Raw genomic sequence first — 10640 nt, forward strand, 5'->3', positions numbered from 1 at the left:
AGAAGAAGACGTAAATATACAGGAAAGTGTTAATGTTACCGAGTAGCCACGAGAATAATGTGGCAGATTCTTCCTCTTGGGGCAATGAACCTTCCACCTTGTCACTCCCTGCGATGTTCACAATATTATCATCTTCTGGGAAGCCATTATTTAATATAATTACACTCTTAATAAAAAGTATTCTGAGCTTTTCCACGTCTATGTCTTGGACTATTATCACTGTGTCACAGAATGAGGAAGATGTTACAAGGCGATCTGGCAGATTACATTTGGAAGATAGTGCTGCTCTCTGTTGGCAGAACGAGGAATTCTTTCGAATTAAGGAATACATCTGGCAATCAGGTTGCTTTTAATGCGGCACACTTGTGCTTTATGATGTGATTCGGATGTTTTTTGTTGGTTGTTTTTCTTTTGGTTTTTCATATTATGTTTTCTTATGTTCTTTATATTCTAATTTCAATATACAACCTACTTTCTAAATGATCTAACCTTAATGAATGTCTAGAGTTATGAATATTTTCCAATTTTTTTTCCTTTTTTAAAGATGCGTCACACAGCTTGTGAACATTGCCGATGAATTGGCATTAATTGTTACAATGGGGTTTGACATTTTAATGATTTTGATTTCATCAATTGTGCCAGCAATGAGACTGATTGTAATGATTCATGTAACGCCAGGCCTTGGAATTATCATCATATCATCATATCATCATCTTCATACAGTTTGTTTTTTTGGACTAACTCAGAATTGGTGGAACATTATGTTATCATGATAATTCTGTTTTCACCATGTCATGCCACGTTTGAGAGTTTCGTTGATTATGGAATAGAGCTAATATTAGCATCTCATTTCTGTTTTGGTAGTCTCTCTCTCTCTCTCTCTCTCTCTCTCTCTCTCTCTCTCTCTCTCTCTCTCTCTCTCTCTCTCTTTATATATATATATATATATATATATATATATATATATATATATATATATATATAAACTGTATATATATGTATACTATATATATATATATATATATAAATGCAACATATATCTACTACGCCTATTGACACAAAGGGCCTCGGTTAGATTTCGCCAGTCGTCTCTATTTTGAGCATTTAAATATATACTCATTCTTCATCTCCTACTTCACCCTTCCTAGTCCTCAGCTAGGTGGGCCTGGGTCTTCCAACTCTTCAAGTGCCTTGTGGAGCCCTGTTACAAGTTTGGGGAACTTTATATATATATATATATATATATAATATATATATATATTATATATAATATATATATATATTATATATATATATATATATCAACAAATGGCGGTATCCTATAGCATGGGTTGGCTCCAAACAATGAAATACACAACAGTCATCCCCACATTCATCTTTTTAAACTACATCCATTTGTCTACACAGATGACATCACAAAGTTTATATCCTTGTCTGCCATTTCTGCAACCCACTGTATTTGACAATCCACCAGGTATGAACTTCCAAATTATAGTCAATTCTTTTTAGTGGGGCAGATTTGCACCGACTCCCAGGGGTGCCCTTTTAGCTCGGAAAAGTTTCCTGATCGCTGATTGATTGGACATGATGACTAACCAATCAGCGACCAGGAAACGTTTTGCGAGCTAAAAGGGCACCGCTGCGAGTCAGTGCAAATGCGCCTCATTAAAAAATTGAGTATAAGTCCAACTGAGACACACTGAGATTCAACACACTGCAATCCCGAAGCTTTCTTCTTTGCTAGGGACTCGAACCCCGTTCCTTCAGCTGATGAGTTGAGTTGATGGAAAGTTCAAACGTGGTTCGGTCGTCAATGACCTTAGATGTCTGGATGCCAGAAAACCTAAAATCAATCAATCAATCAAACGTGCAGCGAATATTTATATGTTGAACAGGTTGACATAAGTCTCTCTCTCTTCAGTTTATATACAACATCTATTTTAATGCTGCTACTTCTCATATATAGTTTATTTATTTCCTTATTTCCTTTTTTATACTGCTAATTTTCCCTGGTGGAGCCCTTGGCATTGTAGCATGCTGCTTTTCCAACTATAGTAGCAACTTTGCTATTGATAATGATAATAATTATAATAATAATAATAATAATAATAATAATAATAATAATAATGATAATAATAAATAATAATGATGATGACGATGATGATGACAATAATATTAGTAATAATAATAGCCTCTTAACTAGATACAGTAGTAACGTGTTCGCCTAGCATTCGCATGACAGCAGATCGATCCCAGTCCAGGGCCGTGAGTTTAAGCTGTTTACTGGGGGTGGATTGCCCGGCTGACGTTTTGGTGAGTATCTATTCTGATGAAACTGGAACCAGATACCTTTAACCTTCAATAAAAATATCTTGGTGTACACGATGTCTATAAGAAATTCACTGTCCTGGATTCCCTTGAATTTTTGAGGGTCGTTATGTATTTAGATGAGAATAAAACATGTTTAAGTTTTGTTTTTATTCAGAAAATAAGAAAACATTAATGTCTAAAAACCGTCGTTAATGGGTATACATAAGGGTTAATTTACATAACATTAAGTTTCATTTTAGATTTGATAGTTATTTTAGTTTTACATAATCGATTGGATAGTCCTAATGTATTTTTTACCATTTTCACACACACACAAATCCCATTGTTATGACTAGATAGATTCGAATCCATTTATTGTAAAATATTACTTACGAAAGACAAGGACAGCCAAACATGTATACAACTATGTTCCTAAATATGGAATGATTATTTCAAAACAACAGATGCTTAGTGTACAATTCTTGGACCCTAAACATCACTTGAGATATAACTGAAAAGTAAATAAAATGCCGTACGATCCAGAATCAACTTAGTTCACTTGCAAGCAGAGATTGGTAAGCGGCTCTTCTAGGAAAAGGACATTCCAAAATCAAAACATTGTTCTCTAGTCATAACCTCTGTACCATGGTCTTCCAGTGTCTTGCTTTAGAGTTGCGTTGCTTGAGGGTACACTCAGGCCCACTATTCTATCTGGTTTCCTTATTTCCTTTCTCCATTGGGCTATTTTCCCTGTTGAAGCCCCGTGGGCTTATAGCATCCAGCTTTTCCAACTAGGGTTGTAGTTTAACTAGTAATAATAAAAAAAAATTCTTACCTAGGAGTAGTTCTCCAAAATCAAGCCATTGTTCTTTAGTCTTGGGTAGTGTCATAACCTCTGTACCATGTCTTCTAGTGTCTTGCTTTAGAGTTGCCTTGCTTGAGGGTACACTCAGGCGCACTATTCTATCTGGTTTCCTTATTTCCTTTCCCTATTGGGCTATTTTCATTGTTGAACCCCCTGGGCTTATAGCATCCAGCTTTTCCAACTAGGGTGTAGCTTAACTAGTAATAATAAAAAATTTCTTACCTAGGAGTAGTTCTCCAAAATTAAACCATTGTTCTCTAGTCTTGGGCAGTGTCATAACCTCTGTACCATGGTCTTCCACTGTCTTGGTTTAGAGTTGCTTTGCTTGAGGGTACACTCGGGCACACTATTCTATCTGGTTTCCTTATTTCCTTTCCCTATTGGGCTATTTTCCTGTTGAAGCCCCCTGGGCTATATAGCATCCAGCTTTTCCAACTAGGGTGTAGCTTAACTAGTAATAATAAAAAATTTCCTACCTAGGAGTAGTTCTCCAAAATTATACCATTGTTCTCTAGTCTTGGGTAGTGTCATGACCTCTGTACCATGGTCCTCCACTGTCTTGGTTTAGAGTTTCCTTGCTTGAGAGTACACTCATGCAGGCACACTATTCTATCTGGTTTCCTAATTTCCTTTCCTTATTGGGCTATTTTCCCCGTTGGAGACCCTGGGATTATAGCATCCTGCTTTTCTAACTAGGATTGTAGTTTAACTAGTTTTGTGTCTAGAATCGGTTGTTGCTTCCAAAATCAACTTCTTTGTGGTATTTGGGTATGAAAACAAGCATCGACTGACGAGAACGATACCCGTCTTCATTTGGAAATGTGTTGCGACCAGTGAGAATCGAACCAGTCGATACTCTCCTGTGGATCAAGCTAGTCAATATTCTTGTGGATCGATCCTGTCAATATCCTTGAGATCGAACCAGTCGATACCCATGTGAATCAAATCAGTGATACCGTTTAGATCGAACCAGTCGGTACACAGGAAGATTGAAAACAGTTGATATCCTGGAGGATCGAACCAGTCGATGCATATGTGAATCACATTAGACGATATCCTTTCAGATTGAACCATCTATACCCTTCAGGATTGAAATAATCGATATCCCTTTGAATCGAATTTTTCCGATACCCCATTATATCGAACCAGTTGATACACCTGACAATCAAACCATTCGATGTAATTGAGGATCGAACCAACCAATATCCCTGAGGATCGAACCAATCGATACCCCTAAGGATCGACTTCTAACGACCATTCCTTCTTGAATTTAGACGTTGTTTGAAGGTTTAAAGGTCACTCAGGAATGGCAGAGGCAAGGGACCGTGACAATACCCTAGAGACTGACAATATCTACATACGATTAGCAGCTAAGCCCCTCTCCACACAAACTAGGACCAGGGATGGCCAGGCAATGGATGCTGATGACTCAGCAAGTAGGATTATAGACTTCCCCAAACCCTCCATCCTTAGCTCACAAGGTAAGGTTCCAGACACTACAGCAAACTATCAAGCTTGAGCAGGATTCGAACCTCAGTCTGGCAGATCACCAGGCGGGGACGTTTTGAAGCTTGTCAAGATTTGGGATGTTCTTCCTGAAGTAGATTTTTTTCTCCCTGGAACGTAAACAAATCAGTGTATAAATAAAATTGTTTAGTGAAGGACATCCAGATGTGTATGAGAGATGATTGTACAACACAAGTATTGCAGGTGCATTGATATGCTAATGTTATATGAATGTTATATGTCTTTGTATCATAATGTGAATTATTGCAGAAATTTTTATGAATTGATTCATACCCAGAATTTAATTGTGTAGGCCTGTCACAAATGTGGCAATATTTTCGTTTCGAGCGACTACTGTTTTTAATCCTTTACAGTAGCTAGCTGTTGTGGCAACTGTAATGTGATTAGGAATATATGTCTTAAGTGGAAATGTTGAAATAATTTGCATTAACAGTTATCTCTCTAACTTGGTCTTACAGCATCCTTTCTTTCCAACTAAGGTTATAGCTTAAATGATAATAGAAATAACTATATGTCCTCACCTGCATCAACACGAAAGACCGTCATATGGAAGTTCAATTATTTCTTGATATTTTCGATTTAGAATAATCCACACAGCACAGAATAGGGTCCAGCGTAAGCAGATAACTTCTTTTAGGGTAGAAAGCATGGTCAGCATCTGTAATTAAGACATATTTTAAGTATTGTCACTTACTGACAATGTCAAAGTGACCTAGTTAAAGTAGCCTAGTGTAGCATGCAAAAACGTACATAACCTAAATGTAATTGTATTTGTCATCTTTAGTCATTAACACCTGTGGAAAGTATTTAGAAAAATTGATCGATAAATAAAGAAATTATTAGTGGAAAATATTTTTCATAAAAGATGAAACATACTATACTCAACTCAGTAAGAAATGTCCGATAGGGGAGGGCACCTGGCTTTAAACCGATTCCCCTCACGTGTGCCACATCTCCACAGATCACCAACTTTCTTCCTTTCTCCAATCCTGCTCCACCTCCTTACCATGTCTCTCTCTTTCTCGCTCTTTTTCTATAAAAATGGTGTATTTCCGAGATTGTATCCGAAATTATTCTAAGTTTTGTTCAAACCCAACATTGAGGTAAAATTCAAGACGTGTTGTCTGCATAAAGGTTCCCCTCCCCCCTCCTTAACTTGGCATATGAGCAGGGACCAGACACTGCCGCTACACACCTGACAAGCATACTCTCGCGATGGACCATTCCCCTGCTTCAAAATCGCCATATGGCCCCCTTCCTAGCCAAGCTAACGCAGTTGTGTACAATGTGAACAGGTACTTTTTGGTAGAAAGAGAGAGAGAGAGAGAGAGAGAGAGAGAGAGAGAGAGAGAGAGAGAGAGAGAGAGAGAGAGAGAGAGAGAGATAGAGAAATAATTTCAGAAATACGTCAAGTTATACACAAACACGAAAGGGGGACGAGTTGGAGTATAGATGATCTATAGAAACGTGGCACCAGTGGCGGATCCGTTTAAAACCAGGTGTCTTCCCTTATCAGGCATTTTTCGTTGCATTAAGTTGTTTTATAGTTAACACACACCCATGTACATAAATATATAAAGAAGGTTACGGAAGTAGTCACCTATACTGAGTCCAATTTCAAGAATTCGTACGGCATTCCAGTTGCAAAGTTCACCTTCTTTGGAGACGACAGTTGAGATTCTTCTGAAGAAGGATCGCCTGGCTTCTTCCAACTCCTCGAACACTTTGTTTGTGTGCAGGGGTCTCTCGCATACGCGCCATCTATTGGGAATAAAAAGGAAACTGAAATGTTCATGGTTTTTAACGATTATCCGGTTTATTGCATAGGGAAGCTGGTGTTTGTTAATCACTGCAGTCAATCGAACATTCATATACGAGAGCTTATGTTAAATATATTAAGGAAATTACAATCTAATTAATACTTTTGACTAATTGTCCTTCTTGTTGAATCAATAATCTACCTGAAACTCAATATTATTTTTATTTTTCCTTTTTTACGTATTCTTTGCCTGGTCAAATCAAGGTCTTGTCTTACAATAATCAGAGGCTTTCTTGCGCATGCGTCATATGTATCAAAGAATGAATTAGATTATTACAATTTACAAACAAGAACGCAAGAATTCTCATGGGAAAAAATATCATTATTTCAACTATGGAAATTATGTATGGAAATTGTATCGAAGGTAAGGAGATTCCTTCCTAACTCGAGCTTAGTTTCATACTGTGTACTGTAAGGATGTAGCACCCGGTAGGCCACCTGGTCTTACAGCTAAAGAGAAAATCAGTAATAATGCCTCAAAAACTATCTTTATTCTGTTATAAATTTTTTTCTATCTTGACTATATTTTCTCTTATTTCTTGAAACCTGTATTTTGAAACGGTAATTCTCTCTCTCTCTCTCTCTCTCTCTCTCTCTCTCTCTCTCTCTCTCTCTCTCTCTCTCTCTCTCTCTCTCTCTCTCTCTTTCTCTCTCTCTCTCTCTCTCTCTCTCTCTCTCTCTCTCTCTCTCTCCTTAAACTTTGTGTAGACTTTTATCCTTGAGACCTTCCTGAGCATTGAGGTCCATGATTTGCGGAACTTCAAGTAACATCAGTGCCAAAAAGGTTGTGAATGCCAAGGATGTGGTATGGTATTGAACTATTGACCTAGTTTCTTTTTATTTCTTTTTATCACATGGAAATAGTCTGCTTATTACATTGCAGGGGATTTTTTTAAGGACCACTGAAGACTAAGTTGATGTTTTGCATGATCCCTTAAATAATTTATGTATTTTAAGATCACTTAAAACTAGTTCGTTGTTGGTGAGTTTTATGATACCTTAAAATAAATGATATATTTTAGAATCTTTTAAAACTAGGTGATACTTTTATGATCGCTTGAAATAACTAATGTATTTTAGGATCGCTTAAAAGTAGTTGGTGTTTATTTAAATTGATGTATCTTATGATCCCTTAAAATGGATGATGTTTTAAGGATCGTTTAAAACTAGCTTAGTTTTTTTACAAAGATCGCCTTAAACTAATTGATATTTTATCGTGATCCTTTATAAGTGTTTATTTTTGGAGGGATCTCTTAAAACTAGTTGATTCTTTCAGGATCCCTTAAACTAATATTTTTTTTAAATTTTCATAAAACTGGTAAGTGTTAACTTCTAACCATTTCAGATGAATCACATTATCTCATTGGATTTTTTTTTTTATTCCGTGCAATTTGATTCTTTTATTGAAGTTTTTTCTTACACTGAAGACGAACTTAACTTTATTGATTCGTTTAAGAATAAATTGATATTTCTTTCCTTGCACAAATTTATTTATTTTGTTGTGAGGTGAAATTAGATTAATACCATAAGTGTAATTGTACATTTTATTCCTTTTTTTTTCACTAAGATTACTTTATTCTAATGCAGTGCCTTACTTTATACTTATGCATTACTGGCCAAAATTACCAAAGCTGTACTACATACTAGGTTGGTTTGCGGTGAATGATCAGCTCATCGTCACCAATCTGCATTGGCCAACGTGGTGATGAAAGCAGTCCAAGGCCCAAACATTGATAAGAGTATTGCTGAGGCTTTTGTCCTGCAGTGGACCAGAAACGGATGCAATTGTTGTTGTTGTTGTTTGTGCATATATATATATATATATATATATATATATATATATATATAATATATATATATATATATATATATATATATATATATATATAGATTCGCTTCCTTCCTTGCAGCTATAGATTGGGGTCAGCAATGCATTCCGACTTCTGCCTCATTGTATATTTTCTGCAGTGCACCTGCTGTCTTTATTGCTAAGTGTTTCTGTCTCAATTAGGGACAATATATGTAAGTTCCTTTAAAGATAATTTCTATTCTTCTTAGTTTTCTGGTTCCTCAATTTTAATTTACCTACCTTCGTAAAACTAATTTCATTAATTCTAGGAAAATGGAATCTCCTTTATATAGTGGAGAGCAAGTGTCTGGCTATATATATATATATATATATATATATATATATATATATATATATATATATATATATATATATATATATATATATATATATATATAGATAGATAGATAGATATGTGTGTGTATGTATGTATGTACATGTATGTTTCATTCCGGTCACGCTTAGTGTCATTTCCAGACGTATAACTACTCGGTCTCTCCCCGTCCATCTGGTTGGGGGAGAAGGAATATTCATAACCTGACGAGAGGGGTACCCCGAGAAGAAAGGGGGAAAGGGTGGGTGTATATCTATCTAAATATTTAGCCATCATTTTTGACGGGTCGCGTACACTAGTATGATAATGTTTGAGGATAAAGAAAATATACCTGATCGTGGACCTTCGATAGTGTGACGTCATCGTAACGTATGATAATCTACAGTTTTACTAAGGTGGATAGAAAAGTTTACCACGTAACATATTATAATAAATACTACGTATTGGACCAATATTCACTGAGCACTGCCCTGCCTCAGCTTAAAGGTGACGTGATCAGCATTTTTGCTGTTATAGCTTCGGGATTATTATTATTATTATTATTATTATTATTATTATAAGTAGTAGTAGTAGCAGTAGTAGTAGTAGTAGTAGTAGTAGTAGTAGTAGTAGTAGTAGTAGTAGTAGTAGTAGTAGTAGTTTTATTATTATTATTATTATTACTAGTGTACGTGATCCGACAAAAATTAAATGTCAACATTTTTTCTAAAGGTTCTCCCTTATTCTTTATTTGTTCAGGAAATTAAATTGGTATTTTTCGGTATTTTATTTCTATCTGATTTTAATGCGTTATGTGATTTCTAAATATACTTTTTCTGGTATACAGTTTGTGAAATATTAATTTTTCTGCACATCAACAATATATTAACACTAGATTTCACTGGATAAGATTTATTTTCAAAGGTAAGTTTGATAAAAAAAAAACGGTCTTTATTTGTCGAATAATTAGTGAAGGATATTTTTGTTTTAGTCATGGAATTTTTTTTAAAAGAAACGAAAATTTTTGATAAGTTCCTTAATCAAAGAAAATAAAGCAAACAAGTTATTACAAAATAAAAGAAAATAGAGGGGCACTCAGTAAAGTGCAGACCTCCGCCGCGGCCGCTCATTTCTCGACCTTTTACTCGCCCTTGTCCTTGACCGTTGACCTTAACATGTAATAATTGGCTTGGATTTTCATACACTCAAACATGAACCAAATTTGAAGTCTCTGTGACAACGATGTCCAAACTTATGGCTGTTTACGTGAATTGGACTTTTTGCTTGACCGTGACCTTGACCTTAGACTTTGACCTTCCAAAATTTAATAATTTCCAGCTTTTTATATAACAGTTAATCCATGCAAGTTTCATTACTCTACGATTAAAATTGTGACCAGGAAGCTGTTCACAAACAAACACACACAAACAAAAGCACAAATACACAAACAGGGGTAAAACATAACCTCCTTACAACTGCGTTGGCGGAGGTAATAAGTATATTAGATGAAAGTAAACATACTTAACATACCTCGCCTTCATTTCCACCTGTGCTCTTCTGATTAACCACAAACCGACGCAGGTAAACACACAGGAATTTCTGTTTACGAAAATCCATGTTATGAGATCGTTATGTCTTCGAGCACTCTCGGGAGCTTCAGGAGGAGAACGTCTTTCTTATAGGACCCCCTTCGGGTACACTGTCACAGCCTGATTTTAAACATATCCGGGCGGAGCCCCGTCTAACCTACTTGGCTCGGTTTGGCAGACATAGAGCCGAGTTAGTTTTTTCTTTTGTCCTTGGGAGTTAATGGATATATCCTGCCAAGATTCGAAAAGGAGAGGAGCGTGCAAAATAAAAAATGAAAAAGGTAGAGAAATAACGTTTTGGTTTACTAGTTAATGGGAGAAGAAATTGCATAAGGAATAAAGAAAAGGGTAGAGAAAATATATATTTT

At 35.8% G+C, this 10640-nt stretch overlaps 1 protein-coding gene and 1 long non-coding RNA gene across 2 annotated transcripts in view; both read right to left on the bottom strand.

Moving 5' to 3' along the window:
* Positions 1 to 346, bottom strand: part of LOC137658463 (thiol S-methyltransferase TMT1A-like) — a 14564-nt gene extending 14218 nt beyond the window's left edge. The window contains exon 1 of the mRNA XM_068393197.1: positions 1 to 346. This exon is cut by the window's left edge and continues 37 nt beyond it. Within this exon, the coding sequence (XP_068249298.1) occupies positions 1 to 331 (331 nt within the window). The 5' untranslated portion in view covers positions 332 to 346.
* A 4108-nt stretch (positions 347 to 4454) lies between these two features.
* On the bottom strand, positions 4455 to 10402 carry LOC137658154 (uncharacterized). Its single transcript, XR_011047263.1, has 4 exons — positions 10214 to 10402; positions 6303 to 6463; positions 5224 to 5360; positions 4455 to 4791 (listed from the first exon to the last, which is right to left on the bottom strand). It is a non-coding gene; the product is annotated as an uncharacterized lncRNA (long non-coding RNA).
* Between the last annotated feature and the right edge of the window lie 238 nt (positions 10403 to 10640).

Source organism: Palaemon carinicauda, chromosome 19 (assembly GCF_036898095.1).
Source record: "Palaemon carinicauda isolate YSFRI2023 chromosome 19, ASM3689809v2, whole genome shotgun sequence".
In the NCBI taxonomy this organism is placed as follows: domain Eukaryota; kingdom Metazoa; phylum Arthropoda; class Malacostraca; order Decapoda; family Palaemonidae; genus Palaemon; species Palaemon carinicauda.